The 16,365-nt window shown below is 40.9% G+C and overlaps 1 protein-coding gene across 1 annotated transcript in view; it reads left to right on the top strand.

Moving 5' to 3' along the window:
• LOC126272931 (beta-hexosaminidase subunit beta-like) overlaps positions 1–16,365 on the top strand; it is a 117,949-nt gene that overhangs the window by 94,538 nt on the left and 7,046 nt on the right. The window contains exons 7-8 of the mRNA XM_049976228.1: positions 1,342–1,558; positions 5,857–6,027. Of these exons, the coding sequence (XP_049832185.1) occupies positions 1,342–1,558; positions 5,857–6,027 (388 nt within the window). The remainder of the gene's footprint in view (positions 1–1,341; positions 1,559–5,856; positions 6,028–16,365) is intronic.

Here is a 16,365-nt window from a genome sequence, read left to right as displayed (position 1 = left end):
GGAACACCCTGTTGCTGAACATGCTACCAAACATGATATCCCTCATCTTAATGACTGCTTCGCACCTTGTGCCGTATGGATCCTTCCCACCAACACCAGCTTTTCTGAATTGCACAAGTGGGAACTTTCCCTGCAATACATCCTACATTCCCTTAACCCTCCTGGCCTCAACCTTCATTAGTCACTGTCCTCACCCATCCAGCCCCCTCCCTGTTCCCATTCCAGCCCTACACAGCCGTCATTTCACGGCCACACCCAGTCTTTTAATTTCTTTTATTTCTCTCCTTTCCGCTACTTATCCCTCCCCCCTCCGCACCTTCTCTCCTGCCCTCCGTCTAAATGCAACACTTAACTGTCCGCCACTCCCACCATACTATCCCTCCCCCTCCCTGCCCCAACCTCCTCCTTACCCCCACCCAGTCACCACTCCCATCATGCACTGGTGCTGCTGTTAGCAGTGTGGTCTCACCCCTCTGAATTGTGTAAATCTTTTTATTGTGCCTATCACGACTCAGCTTCTCCGCTATATGGTGAGTAGCAACTTTCCTTCTCTGGTATTGGTACATTCCATCCTGGATTTTCCATTGTTTGATTTCTCTGCCAAACAGTTATTTATATAGTACCAAATTGAATGTTGTCTCTTTTCTGGAATATTATTATGTATCTTCAATCTCTTCGATTTAACGTCAGATGTCTTGCAACAGAATTCTGTGATTAACATTTGGATTGGATTTCTTTCCAAAGCATGTTGTGTGTCAGACTACAAATCCAAAAGTTGGAGATTCAGACCTCAGTCAGACTGGGGATGTTTTCTGTCACCTATAATTTCTTCTACCTCTGGTAATGATTTGTGTATGTGGAAAATGCCAAGTTGCATCATAGCCTGGAGTTTTTTGTGCTGTAGTTCCTCCTATTGGTGACTTTAAAAATGAGAGAAAAGTGGAGAAACACCATTGCCAATAGGAATGTGTTTTAGTAAATCACTGTAGTGCTTAATCTGAACATTGAGAACAGCATTAGTTTTAATAATTCTTTTATGCTTGTTAGAACAAACTATAAAATATAAGTAAAATACAAAACTCTCTAATGGTTTTACAATCTATATTTAATTATTATTTGGACTATATTGTATTTATAAATTATTTGAAATGAAATGAATGTTAGAATTATATTAGCATAGATAAAAAGTACATACTAATCAATATGCACAGATAGCTTCTGTAAATATCTCAGATTATACAAGATTCTTATCATTCATAATTAATTATTTCAATATTGTATCATTGATATTTCATGTACTAATGCCAGTCAGATACTTTTCATTTCTGCAAAATGTTTCAGGGAAAGCAACCAAGATATTCTGGACTTTATGAGTGAGCATAATATTACAGAAAGCAAAGATCTAGAAAGTTATTATATTCAGAAGATTGTTGACATTGCATCAAATCTTAATTCAAAGTCCATAGTGTGGCAGGAGGTCTTTGATAATGAAGTTAGACTTAGTGCTGACACTGTTGTCCACATCTGGACAGGTGACCGAAATGAAGAATTGGATTCTGTAAGTAATATTTCATCTTACGTGTGATTTCAATCTGCAGCTAGAATTTTATGCAAGCATAAAAGAAACACTAGGTTAAACAGTTTGAACTTCCAGTTCAAAGCAGATCATTTTTGTGGTATGAAGTTTCCATTCTGTTAGGTCTACAAGAGATAGGCATAGTAAAATGAGTAAGTTGTGTTACAGAAGAAATATTTAATCAGAGAATGGTCTTAATTTTAAAATAGTGTTGTACTTTCATGTGGTATGGAGTTAATAACATACGTTTGTTCTGCATAAAAATTTTTTGATAATTATTCAAATGAGTGTGAAATGTACTTTATTTTAAAAGTACAATTAGAAAAAAAACTAGGAAGTATTTTAATTTTGAGGCTTCAGATTTCTATATTACTGAGATTTCAATTACAAAGAATAATCAGACAGAGCAGAAAGATGACTGAGATCTGTAATTATTTGTCCATGATTCTTCACACAAAAGCTTATCAATACAAATTACTACCAAAACATATGGTTGTGGAAGGAACAGGCAATAATCCTTTAATATTCCTTCATTCATTCTGTCTGTCTGTCTGTCTGTCTGTCTATTCCATAGACACCAACCTTTGGGGATGTGCTATGATCTAGGTACACATTAAGAAAGGGAAGCAATAATAATAATGACAATAATAATAATAATAATAATAATAATAATAATAATAATAATAATAATAATAATAATAATAATATGAAAAGGACAGATTGCTATTCACCCCAAAGAGAAGGCATTGGGTTCCAGGCAGCACAGTAAAAAAGAATTCTAGAAAGATTTCAGCTTTTGGCCAAAGTCTCTCTTCAGAGGTGGAAAACCCTCACACATTCCAACAACAACAAGACTACAAAACACACACACACACACACACACACACACACACACATTGTCTCCTGATGCTAAGGCTTAATCTAGAGCATTTTTCTCTTGTAAATTTCAGGTACATACAGTTCTGAATGTGTCTTTCTTTCCGCTCTTTTGTGTGACAGTTTGACTACAGGTAGTCTCAACTTGTCAGTTGAATACACCTTACACCTTTAAGACTGCAGTTTCTTTAGTGAACAAATCATCTCACTAACAAAAATTCCATCTAATCCTGCTGATTTTTTGCTTGTGAGCCTATCAGTAATCTGCAGAATGTTACCTGTGTCTACTACAGAAAGTGCATGAAGCAGTTTTTTCTGGAGATACAGTATAACCCCACTTTTACGTTCCCATATTAGATTTGATTTCATTTGATTTTGACAGGGAGGCTAAAACAGATTTTGGTCTAACTCGCCACTGCCCACACTGAAACTGAGTTTATTGTGTGATATCTCTCTCTGTATATTTAGTAAAGCCAAGCAATGCCCTTAAATAGTGCAAGGAGTCCCTTTACCAGTTTTTTGTTATACACAATTTCTTCAGGTTTAGTTGTCCTAAAGAATCTGTATCTTTTGCTCTCCAATGCCCTGCATTCACAGATTAGGTGTGATACAGTTTCTTCACCCTCATCACAGATCCTACATTTAGGATCTTCTTCCATTATACCTGTTGTGTGTAGGTGTTTTTTGAAATTACAATGGCCGACAATCAGTCCAGTGATGAGTTTAATCTCTTTCCTGTTCAATCCCAGTATTACAGAGCTTCTTTTAAAACATGGCTTAGGCATCATTACCTTACCATTTTTTTGTTTATGGACCTTGGTCCAATATTCTACATGCTGTTTCCTCAGGCAGTTCTGTAGTTCTAGTTTGATCATAGCCTTGGTGATGTCAGGATATGTTCCAGTCCAATAAATGGAGTTGTTGCCCCAAACCTGGCCAATCTGACAGCTTGTTCATTGCCACAGATCCCTGAGTGGCCAGGGACCCACACTAAGTTTACCTTATTGCTTCCCCCTATTTGCCCTAGATGCACCAGAGCCCAATGGCATTCTGCAACAGTCTTGGATCTTGTTGCAGGAGCTGCCAGTGATTTCAGGGCTGCCTGGATGTCTGAATAGATGTAGATGCTATGGTCCTTGTAGCACCTATGCATATTCTCCTCCATACATGTCCTGATTGCAATAATTTGAGCTTGTAATACCAAGGTCAGTTTTCCTAGAGAGATGATGCCCTCTAGTCTTGGCTGAACTCCATACACCCCTTCTCCAATGCCTTGGTCTGATTTTGACCCATTGGTGAACCAAACAATGTCCCCCGTACAGTGTTGAACTGTTTTCTACCATTGCTCCTTGCTTCCAATTATTATATTGTAAGGCTTGTTGAAGCAGTTGGGAGTTATTATGTAGTCGGCTGGCATTTCCCCAGCCATTGGTGAACCAAACAATGTCCCCCGTACAGTGTTGAACTGTTTTCTACCATTGCTCCTTGCTTCCAATTATTATATTGTAAGGCTTGTTGAAGCAGTTGGGAGTTATTATGTAGTCGGCTGGCATTTCCCCAGCCATTCCTATATTTACCTCCTCACTATCTTAGTGTGTGGTTCTGGATATCCCAATGAGGTCCAGTTTTTACCAGTTTTGAGTCTGTATGCCCCAGCTGCTGCCTCCATCTCGACCCATAGGTATAGTGGATGCATGTTCCGCATGGTTTCCATCCCAGCAGTTGGTGAACTGCTAATTCCACCTGTTCTGGCTAAGCAAGCCAGTCTATGCACCTTAGCAAGCTCCTTAGCTGCAACATGCTGTTCTACCTTCTTCCACCACACTATGGCCCTGTAGGAAATCCTAGTTCTAACCACAGTGGTGTATATCCAGTGCATACCTCTGGGGCTTAGGCCCCAGCTTTACCACAAGCCCTTCTGGTACTCACTAGAGTACCTTTCACCTTGGAGCAGGTGCTCTTAATGTGAGGGGTCCATGTTAGTTTCTCATCTAAGGTTATCCCTACATATTTCACTATCCTCTTCACAAGTAGAGTTTCATTGAAGAGCTTTAGATTGAAGAGTGTTGGATATGCTTCTTCATGAATGGCAGCACAACAGTTTTCTTAGGATTACCCTTATCCTGTTTAATGCACCAGTCTTGCACAATGTCCAATGTGCCTTGTGCCATGTTTCTAACTGTGTAAGTAAATTTGTAAAGTATTACTGTGACAAGATCATCTGTGTAACCTTGACAAAAGCATTGGCTGGAATTTAGTTCCTTAATGAGTTTGTTCACTACTAGATTCCACAATAAAGGGGACAGAACTCCTCCTTGTGGGAAAACTCTAGTGGTGTTAATTTCCATCTTTTCATTCATCATGGTAGCCTCTACCTTCCTTCCCCGAAGCATGGCCCGGGTCCACCTACATATAGTGGTTCCTAGGTCACACACCTCGGCTGCCTTTACCATGGAATCGAAGGTTGTGTTACTGAAGGCCCTCTAGATTTCCAGGAAGATGAAGAAGCCTGTTCCTTGGAAGTGAAGTGTGTTCTCCACCCTCCCAATGAGTTGGTGGAGAGCTTTCCCATATTTAATATTTTCCCACTGTTTAAGACTTTTTTTATCACTTCTGTCAAAATACCTATGCCTATAGTGTTAATTCACACCCAATTTTGCATCAACATATAATTTTCCCAAGATTTACGCATTATGAAAAAATGTTGGCGGAGAAAAAAACTGGCTTGAAATGATGCTGGAATGGCGTTGGCCGTCAAGTAGTATTTACAAATGCTACATTGTTAAGTTTTTGAGCCCTGCAGCACTCCACTCAGTGCATTTGAACCAGTACATGGGTAAAAGTTGGAACAATTTGTGCCATATCTCCTGCCAATTCCACGCTCTACTTGGTGACTGATGGGAGTATAAGTAGGTTCATTAAAAATCATGACACTGTATGAATGCTACCAGAACTTCTAGGAACGTGTCTCACATATTGTTCATCTCAGTGCTTGTAGTTACTGGTTACAAAAATTCCTGACTTAAACTATGTCTTATTGTAGTGATGTTAAATTTCCTGGCAGAATAAAACTTGTGTGCCAGACCAGGACTCATCAAACATTTGTTTTCCCTTTCTCCTTCAACTGCCTAATTGATTTTCAGATAAATGTTTTTCACAGTACATTATTTAGGTCATCTTCCATTTTCTCTTTCATGTTTCACACATTTACATAAAATTCTCAGGCCTTATTTTTCCGTAAGTTAGGGTGTGACATTCACCTAAGCTGGCAACACATCGTTGCCTGTAATTAATTTAAGACATTTTGAAACTATGGATGTTAAACTTGATTAGGAGGTGATGATATTCATTTGTATCAACATGTTCTTTCTTTTTTCTTTTATTTTTCAAAATGTTTTTTTAAGGTAACTGCTGCTGGTCACTACACATTGCTGTCGGAGTGCTGGTATCTGGACCATCTCAGCACTGGTGGAGACTGGCAGAAATATTATGAGTGTGAGCCACTGGATTTCTCTCCATACAATGAATCCCAATATGACTTGGTGATTGGTGGGGAGGCTGCAATGTGGGCAGAAGTAAGTAAACTTCATATGTGGTATTCACAAGAATTTTTCTAGACTTTCTCAGTCACATAATTATCAAAGCAAACAGTTTCATGACATGTACAATGTAAAATGTAGCATCCATATATAATTTTTCTTATGCCAGTAAATTGAAAATGATGTGCAAAGAAATCTTTACACAGAGTGTTGAAAGAAACATTTCAAAGAAATACATCCATTGAAACTTCCTGAATATTGTGCTGGGGCAGACTTTGATCCATATACTTACATACAATGGAGCCAACCAAGCAAGCCTTGTAGCCTAAATCAAAGCTTCCCTGCAAAAAATGAATTTGTTGTGAGAGTTCTCATGAGTGTTTGGGAAACTTACACCAAGTATTTCCCACACATTCTTTCTCCCAGTCTAGTAAATCACATTTTTAGTCACATCAAACAACAGAAAATCCAGAATGGTGGGAGGGGAGGGGGGGGGGGGGGGGGGGGGGAAGAAGGCAAGATACACTGGACTACCGGGAATCCGACCCTCAGTGGTCCAGCCTCTCAGTAATGCGGCGCACATCCAAAAACAAGTGCACAATGAATTATCATGCACAACAATGCTTAGTTAAACAATGCTTTATATACTGCATTTGAAATTGTAGCTTTCTTTACAGTTTGGAATCGTGTCTTCTAAAAGGAAACACGTTACGCTAGATCTCAAGCAGAAACTCGAAATTTTAGATAAGTTAAATCGAGGTTCTTCACAGAAAGCCATTGCTGTTGAGTTCAGAGTTGGATGAGCAACTATTTATGACATCAAAAAGAGAGAAGATATTATTCAACAGTACTCAACACAAATGGACAGCGAGTTGGGAAAATGGAAGGTTATGCGAAAGAATGAGAATGAAGAACTCGACGTAGCTGTTCATAGATGGTGCATACAACACAGTAAAGGAATTCCAGTCATGGCCTGATTATAAAGGAAAAAGTAGCCACATTTAACAAACAATAATTGACAATGCTCCCAGTCATCCTTCAGGTGTTTCTCCAAGGTTCGATGGTATACAAGTACTCTTTCTCCCACCCAGTATGACAGCCCTAATTTAGCCCATGGACCAGGGAATTTTCTAATCAATTGAACATCATTATTGACATTCACTTCTCATTGTCTTGCTGAATGAAAGTGAAAACTACTCTATCGAGACTATGCTGAGAGGTGTGGAAAGCAATTAACATACATGATGTTGTTTTCCAAGGAGCTGAAGCATGGGATACAGTGGAGAGTGCTACCATAATGAAGAGCTGGAGCAAATTGTCGCCATCCATCGATTCTGAGTTCGATCCAGTAGTGAGTGACTGTGATGAGCCAGTCAATTCGAAATTATCAATTACTTTGTACACTGACATGTTCCACAACCTTTCAGGAGGATACGCACATATGTCAAATAGGCTTGGCTGTTTGCCTCTGATGTGAGGTAGAGACATTCACACATAAGCTTCGCTTTGGAGCACACACACATCACCTGTAACTTAGTCATACAGTAAGCATGACGGCACAGTATCGTTTAAAGAATGAGATACGGTTTTTGTTTATGGACTAGCTGACGGTAATGTGCATGAAATTCAATGGTTGTATGAAGAACGGTACCCACCAAGGTGCCACCTGCACCCACAGACTTTTACAGCAATTCACTAGTCACTTGGTGAAACAGGCTCATTAGCAGGATATTATGGTGATGCTGGAAGACCTCAAACATGACGGGATGCTGCATTTCAAGTAACTGTGAGCACTTTGAGGTAGCACCTACAGGGTGTTTCAAAAATGACCGGTATATTTGAAACGGCAATAAAAACTAAACGAGCAGCGATAGAAATACACCGTTTGTTGCAATATGCTTGGGACAACAGTACATTTTCAGGCGGACAAACTTTCGAAATTACAGTAGTTACAATTTTCAACAACAGATGGCGCTGCAAGTGATTTGAAAGATACAGAAGACAACGCAGTCTGTGGGTGCGCCATTCTGTACGTCGTCTTTCTGCTGTAAGCGTGTGCTGTTCACAACGTGCAAGTGTGCTGTGGACAACATGGTTTATTCCTTAGAACAGAGGATTTTTCTGGTGTTGGAATTCCACTGCCTAGAACACAGTGTTGTTGCAACAAGACGAAGTTTTCAACAGAGGTTTAATGTAAGCAAAGGACCGAAAAGCGATACAATAAAGGATCTGTTTGAAAAATTTCAACGGACTGGGAACGTGACGGATGAACGTGCTGGAAAGGTAGGGCGACCGCGTACGGCAACCACAGAGGGCAACGCGCAGCTAGTGCAGCATGTGATCCAACAGTGGCCTCGGGTTTCCGTTCGCCGTGTTGCAGCTGCGGTCCAAATGACGCCAACGTCCACGTATCGTCTCATGCGCCAGAGTTTACACCTCTATCCATACAAAATTCAAACGTGGCAACCCCTCAGCGCCGCTACCATTGCTGCACGAGAGACATTCGCTAACGATATAGTGCACAGGATTGATGACGGCGATATGCATGTGGGCAGCATTTGGTTTACTGATGAAGCTTATTTTGACCTGGACAGCTTCATCAATAAACAGAACTGGCGCATATGGGGAACCGAAAAGCCCCATGTTGCAGTCCCATCGTCCCTGCATCCTCAAAAAGTACTGGTCTGGGCCACCATTTCTTCCAAAGGAATCAATGGCCCATTTTTCAGATCCGAAACGATTACTGCATTACGCTATCTGGACATTCTTCGTGAATTTGTGGCGGTACAAACTGCCTTAGACGACACTGCGAACACCTCGTGGTTTATGCAAGATGGTGCCCGGCCACATCGCACGGCCGACGTCTTTAATTTCCTGAATGAATATTTCGATGATCATGTGATTGCTTTGGGCTATCCGAAACATACAGGAGGCGGCGTGGATTGGCCTCCCTATTCACCAGACGTGAACCCCTGTGACTTCTTTCTGTGGGGACACTTGAAAGACCAGGTGTACCGCCAGAATCCAGAAACAATTGAACAGCTGAAGCAGTACATCTCATCTGCCTGTGAAGCCATTCCGCCAGACACGTTGTCAAAGGTTTCGGGTAATTTCATTCAGAGACTACGCCATATTATTGCTACGCATGGTGGATATGTGGAAAATATCGTACTATACAGTTTCCCAGACCGCAGCGCCATCTGTTGTTGACAATTGTAACTACTGTAATTTCGAAAGTTTGTCTGCCTGAAAATGTACTGTTGTCCCAAGCATATTGCAACAAATGGTGTATTTCTATCACTGCTCGTTTAGTTTGTATTGCCGTTTCAAATATACCGCTCTTTTTGAAACACCCTGTACAATGAGCACTCAAGTGGTTGGATATGACATGGGGGTCACTCATTGGTTAGTCTGGGAGGTTTTGAGAGATGATGGCCAGCATCCATTTAGTTTCCACCATCTTAAAGGCCTAAGCCCTGTGGCAGACTATCAACATACTAGGGTTTTGCCACTGGTTTCTGCAACGTGTTCCACAAGATCCCGACTTCTCCACCATTGTGTTGTTTACCGACGAGTGGTTCTTTCATTGGGACGGCCTTTACAACACTCAAAATGTTCATTACTGGGAAAGGGGAAACCATTATGTCAAGTACATCCACAGACACCAGGAACAATTTTCGCTCAACATTTGGGCAGGCATTGTGGGTGACCATCTTACTGGGCTGGTCTGTCTATCTCTGCAACTTACCGGGGCAAATTATCTTCAGTTTTTGCAAGAAACTCTGTCCAGCCTGCTGGAAGATGTTCCTTTGGACATACTGCTATGCATGTGGTTGCAGCATGATGGGGCACCTGCACATAACAGTCGTGCTGTGCATGGATATTTAAGTGAACTCTCGGATGGCTTGGTGATTGGTAGAGGTGCTTCTAGGACATGGCACCGGACTTTTTCCTGTGCGGATTCTTCAATGTTCTAGTTCACTCACCCAGATGTGAACCACCTTGAAATGAAGAGGAATTTATGGATCACGTTCAACATGCCGCCAATCACATCAGGGTAATGCCAGGAATCTTTGAAAGAGTTCAGCAAAACACCTTTCGCCATTAGCAAGCTGGTGTCGTGCCAAAGGGTTGCCAGTTTGAGCACCTGCTTTAAGTAAACAATGCCCTGGCTACAAAAAAGGCCCTTTTCAGGGCCTACACAATTTGTAAAAGAGTTTCTGTACACCAACTAACAGCTGTTGATGGATTTGTTCCCAGTACATCTTATCATGAAACTAATTTGGATGTGTCGGGACCCTGGCAGATTTGGCCCCAGACCCCCAGAATGGAAGGCTGGCGCGCTACCACTGAGTGTGTGGGCCTCCTTGTATACTTCACAATCTCTGGCAGGCAAAGCATTCACGCTCATGCGTTGTCCAGTGCATCCGACAACAGGGCAATCTCACAGTGAATCGAAGCATGTGGTGCCAAGTTTCTGGAGTTTAAAAATTGTGCACTGTCGACCTGCACAATTTTAGTAATTTTGGTTCCTACTGGCATGAGCTATCCAGGGCTAAAATTTTGTGACACAATTTTTCTCCACCCTGTATGAACTAGGCCTTCACTGAACTGATTGCAGCAGGCATTTAGCAGTTTGCTGAAGATATTGACACCAGTTGAATGTTTGCTTTTTTTAAAGAAATAATGATTTTTCTTACTTCCTGTAGTGTTGTTATAGGCACTTTGCCTATCTTCTCTATAGAATTTGGGAAATGATCTTTCAATATTTTTAAGGCCTCTTCTAGGGAACCATTGTTTCTTGTTTTCTCAGCAATGTTTAAAAAGTGCTCATTTTTGATGCAGTCTGTTGATTTTCTACTTGTCTACCTTCATTACTGGAAACAGTGTTTTGTGGTGTACTGGGACAAGGCACCAGTGTCACTCCTTACCACTTCCCATGCTGTTTATTTTTTAAAATTGATTTATTAATTTTGGAGCACAGATACAAACTTTTGACTTCTGAATAACTTTACTTAGTATTTTACAGTATTTTTATAGTGATTTAGTTGGTGGTTGTCGTCTGAATTTTTTGTGGTGATGTGCAGCTCTCGTTTGTTTTTGCATGAAATCTTAATAGCAGTGATTATCCGGGACTTATTGGTATGTTTTGTAGTTTGGGTCTTAAATGTATTTCTTGTGAAGGTACTTTCAAATATCAGTGCTGCTTCATTACTGAAAACATTGTACTTTGAATTCACATTTTCTAAATTATACACAGGTATCTAGTCTGTGGGTTGGAGATGTGATTTAAAAGTCTGAATGGTATCATCATTAATTGTCCTAGTTATTTACCAATTGGGGCCACTATCATTCTCATAGATACTTGCACTATTTATAGTGAGTCCTTGTCCATCATGGTCAGAGAGGCCATTTAAGGCTTGACTGGTAGTTGTATCGCCTATTTGTGTGTGTGTGTGTGTGTGTGTGTGTGTGTGTGTGTGTGTGTGTGTGTGGGTGCGCTCGAGTATATACCTATCCTTTTTTCCCCCTAAGGTAAGTCTTTCCGCTCCCGGGATTGGAATGACTCCTTACCCTCTCCCTTAAAACCCACATCCTTTCATCATTCCTTTTCCTTCCCTCTTTCCTGACGAAGCAGCCGCCGGTTGCGAAAGCTCGAAATTCTGTGTGTGTGTTTGATTCATTGTGCCTATCTACCGGCGCTTTCCCGCTTGGTAAGTCTTGGAATCTTTGTTTTTAATATATTTTTCCCATGTGGAAGTTTCTTTCTATATATATATATATATATCAGTCGGTGTGCTTGTACATAGTTATTCCCTTGGAAGCTAACTACAGAAGCAAGATAATATGTGGACATTAGATTTTCTTTGTCTGATCCATCTCTGAAATTTGTTAGAAAGTTTACATTGAAGTCCCCAAGCACTATCACATCTCTTTTGTGTTTGAATAAGTATGTTAAGAGAGCTAACTTCTTCAAAATGAGACTACAGTTCCCTGAGGGTGCTCTATACACTGTAACTACTGATTCCCCCAAACTAGTTTTGGTGGCAAATATTGCCATCATCAGTGGGTTCTCTGGTACTGCATGCCGCAGTTCTTGAATCTGCGCCAGATGGCATGGACGTCGAAGACCCCTAGAGGTCTTTGCACAGTTGCACCGTAAGCCGTGGCCGCAAGTGCCTCCTGGCCCATGTTTAATGTGAGGGCACCACAGTGGAACACATGGTCTCAGCGGCCAATAGCATCATCATCGATCACGTATTTAAGCACCTGCCTCTCGCTCCGCCAGTCAGTCTAACCTTGGTGTGCAGCTATCGACATCTCAACTCAGATAGCATTCATATTCCATGTAGAAGTGGACGTGGTTGATTAGTTAGGTTCTTGCGACTCTGTTGTTTCTATCTTGTTGTTTTTCATAAGGTCCTTCATTGTTTGTGTCCGTCCTCTCCCGTTTGCGTTGTTGTTCGCGGGCCGCTCCGTGGGTTCCGCCGCTCTTTTCTTCATGGCAACCCCATGACCGGAACAGTCACAGTTAAACAGGTTCTTTAAATCTAAAACATGCAGAAAATAGCATATATACAGAAACACATTATAATATTTTTACTGTTCATTTTTTTAAATATTGTTTTCTATGGATACTTCCATACTACCTTATTTACTGTATATTATGGCATGTTTTTAAGAATTATTGTCGCTGTTCACAGCATATTTTCTGTGTGTTTTCTGTTGCTGTTTTTTTTCCTCAGTGCAACTGTGTGAGCAGCTGTTAGTAAACAAATACAAAGAGGTGAAATTATGTATGTCTGTGTTATATGCTTGGGGTTGCGGTAGTATTGTGGAATACGGTTATGGTGTGTTCTAGGCTGTTAGTTAGTAATTGGACGGCATGTAACTGATTCTATCCACAGAAAAACAGAACTTTCGCAATGCGTCCAATGAATGTGAATACACGAATAACTAAGTAACAGCCCAGTACACACCAAAACTGTGTTCTACAACAGTACTGCAACCTCAAGTGTATAACACTAACATAAGTGAGTTCACCTACTAGTATTTGTTTACTAACAGCCACCCACACATTTGCAGATGATATGATGCACACTGAGAAAAAAACGGCAACAGAAAAAGTACAGAAAATATGCTGCTAACAGCGATGACAATTCTTAAAAAAATGCCATACCAGTAAGGTTGTAATGGAAGTATCCACAGAAAACTATATTTCAAAAAACAAACAGTAAAAATGTAAGAATGTGTTACTGTGTTTGTATAACTGTGCTAATATCTGAATGTTTTATAGCGTTAAAGAAATCACTGATGACAGCAATATTTGTTACCAAAACTGGTTTTGGGGGAATAAATAAGTAAACAGATAAATAAATAAGTAAACAGATAACAAAGTGTCTTGCATCAAGGCAGACTCACAGTTCCCATATTGATGTTTTTCTATGCAAACATGGGCCAAATGGAAGAGTTCCAAGATAAAGTTATTGATTTATGGGAGTTATTCACAGACAGTTCTATGGCACACACTTCCAAATGTTGATCTAAACAATAATTCTGCACATTTTACATGAGGAGTAAGAGTATGAGTTGGAGTTGGAGGGATAGCAGGGCAAAGGGGAGGGGAAATGCTGTAGCACTGTGTGTGGGATATGGTGAGGGGCATGGCAAGGACAGCGTAGTGATCTGCTAGATGCAGCATTGGAAGGCCATGTTGAGGGGATGTGAGAGGGGGGGGGGGGAAGAGAGAAGGGGAAAGGCCTTTGTAGATATGCTAGGATAACAGGTATGTGTGATGTGGAGTGGGAGCAAGGTAGGGCACAATGCAGGTGGAAGATGGGGGCTGGTAAAGCTTGAGACCAGTGAGTATGTTGAAAGGAGAATTGCCACCTGTGCAATGCAGAAACGCTTTAGTTGTTTGGATGAATCCAAATGGCTTGGGCTTTGATGAAGTCATTGAAGTCAGTGTTGCACGGCATGCTCAGCGATTAAGTGGTCCAGTTGTCTCTTGGCCACAGTTCGACTGTGGCCCGTCGTACAGACAGCCAGACAGCTTGTTTGTGTCTATGTACCGTGCAACATAGTGGTTGCAACCAAGTCGTCGTCGTCATCATCATCATCATCATCATCATCATCATCATCATTTAAGACTGATTATGCCTTTCAGCGTTCAGTCTGGAGCATAGCCCCCATAAAAAATTCCTCCATGATCCCCTATTCAGTGCTAACATTGGTGCCTCTTCTGATGTTAAACCTATTACTTCAAAATCTTTCTTAACCGAATCCAGGTACCTTCTCCTTGGTCTGCCCCGACTCCTCCTACCCTCTACTGCGGAACCCATGAGTCTCTTGGGTAACCTTGCTTCACCCATGCGTGTAACATGACCCCACCATCTAAGCCTGTTTGCCCTGACTGCTACATCTATAGAGTTCATTCCCAGTTTTTCTTTGATTTCCTCATTGTGGACACCCTCCTGCCATTGTTCCCATCTACTAGTACCTGCAATCATTCTAGCTACTTTCATATCCGTAACCTCAACCTTGTTTATAAGGTAACCTGAATCCACCCAGCTTTCACTCCCATACAACAAAGTTGGTCGAAGATTGAACAGTACACAGATAACTTAGTCTTGGTACTGACTTCCTTCTTGCAGAAGAGAGTAGATCGTAGCTGAGCACTCACTGCATTAGCTTTGCTACACCTCGCTTCCAGTTCTTTCACTATGTTGCCATCCTGTGAGAATATGCATCCTAAGTACTGTCCACCTGTTCTAACTTTGTTCCTCCTATTTGGCACTCAATCCGTTTATATTTCTTTCCCACTGACATTACTTTCGTTTTGGAGATGCTAATCTTCATACCATAGTCCTTACATTTCTGATCTAGCTCTGAAATATTACTTTGCAAACTTTCAATCGAATCTGCCATCACAACTAAGTCATCCGCATATGCAAGACTGCTTATTTTGTGTTCACATATCTTGATCTCACTCAGCCAGTCTATTGTTTTCAACATACGATCCATAAATAATATGATCAACAGTGGAGACAGGTTGCAGCCTTGTCTTTCCCCTGAAACTACTCTGAACCATGAACTCAATTTACCATCAACTGTAACTGCTGCCTGACTATCCATGTAAAGACCTTTAATTGCTTGCAAACGTTTGCCTCCTATTCCATAATCTCGTAGAACAGACAATAACTTCCTCCTAGGAACCCAGTCATATGCCTTTTCTAGATCTATAAAGCATAGATACAATTCCCTGTTCCACTCATAACACTTCTCCATTATTTGCCGTAAGCTAAAGATCTGGTCCTGACAACCTCAAAGAGGCCTAAACCCACAGTGATTTTCATCCAATTGGTCCTCAACTAACACACTTTCCTTTCAATAATACCTGAGAAGATTTTACCCACAATGCTGATTAAATAGATACCTCTGTAGTTGTTACAATCTTTTCTGTTTCCATGTTTAAAGATTGGTGTGATTACTGCTATTGTCCAGTCTGATGGAAGCTGTCCTGACTCCCAGGCCATTGCAATTATCCTGTGTAGCCATTTAAGACCTGACGTTCCACTGTATTTGATGAGTTCAGACTTAATTTCATCCACCCCAGCTGCTTTATTGCACTGCAGTCTATTGACCATTTTCTCCACTTCCTCAAATGTGATCCTATTTTCACAATCATTCCTATCTCATTCTACCTCAAAATCTGAAACATTGCTGATCATATTTTCATGTACATTGAGAAACTCTTCAAAATATTCCCTCCATCTGCCCAAGGCATCCACAGTATTCACCAGCAGTTTTCCTGACCTGTCCAAAATACTTGTCATTTCCTTCTTACCTCCCTTTCGAAGACTGCTAATTACACTCCAGAATGGTTTTCCAGCAGCTTGACCCGAAGTCTCCAACCTGTTTCCAAAGTCTTCCCAAGATTTATTCTTAGATGCTGCAATTATCTGTTTGGCTTTGTTACTTTCTTCAACATAACTTTCTCTGTCTACCTGAGTTCTAGTATGTAGCCATTTGTGATACGCCTTCTTTTTCCTTTTACAAGCTGCCTTGACTGTGTCATTCCACCAAGCTGTTTGCTTCATCCTACTTTTAGACACTACTGTTCCAAGACATTCTTTAGCTACTTCTAGTACTGTGTCTCTGTACCTTGTCCATTCCTTTTCCAATGACTGTAATTGACTACATTCAACTAACTGGTACCTTTCTGAGATCGCTGTTATGTACTTGTGCCTGATTTCCTTATCCTGAAGTTTCTCCACTCTTATCCTCCTACATATGGACCTGACCTCCTGCACTTTCGGCCTCACAATCCCAATTTCACTGCAGATTAAATAATGATCAGTGTCATCAAAGAAT

The sequence above is a fragment of the Schistocerca gregaria genome, chromosome 5 (genome assembly GCF_023897955.1).
Source record: "Schistocerca gregaria isolate iqSchGreg1 chromosome 5, iqSchGreg1.2, whole genome shotgun sequence".
Classification (NCBI taxonomy): Eukaryota; Metazoa; Arthropoda; class Insecta; order Orthoptera; family Acrididae; genus Schistocerca; species Schistocerca gregaria.
Note: the sequence above shows the minus strand (reverse complement) of the source record. Positions and strands in the feature narration are given on the sequence as shown.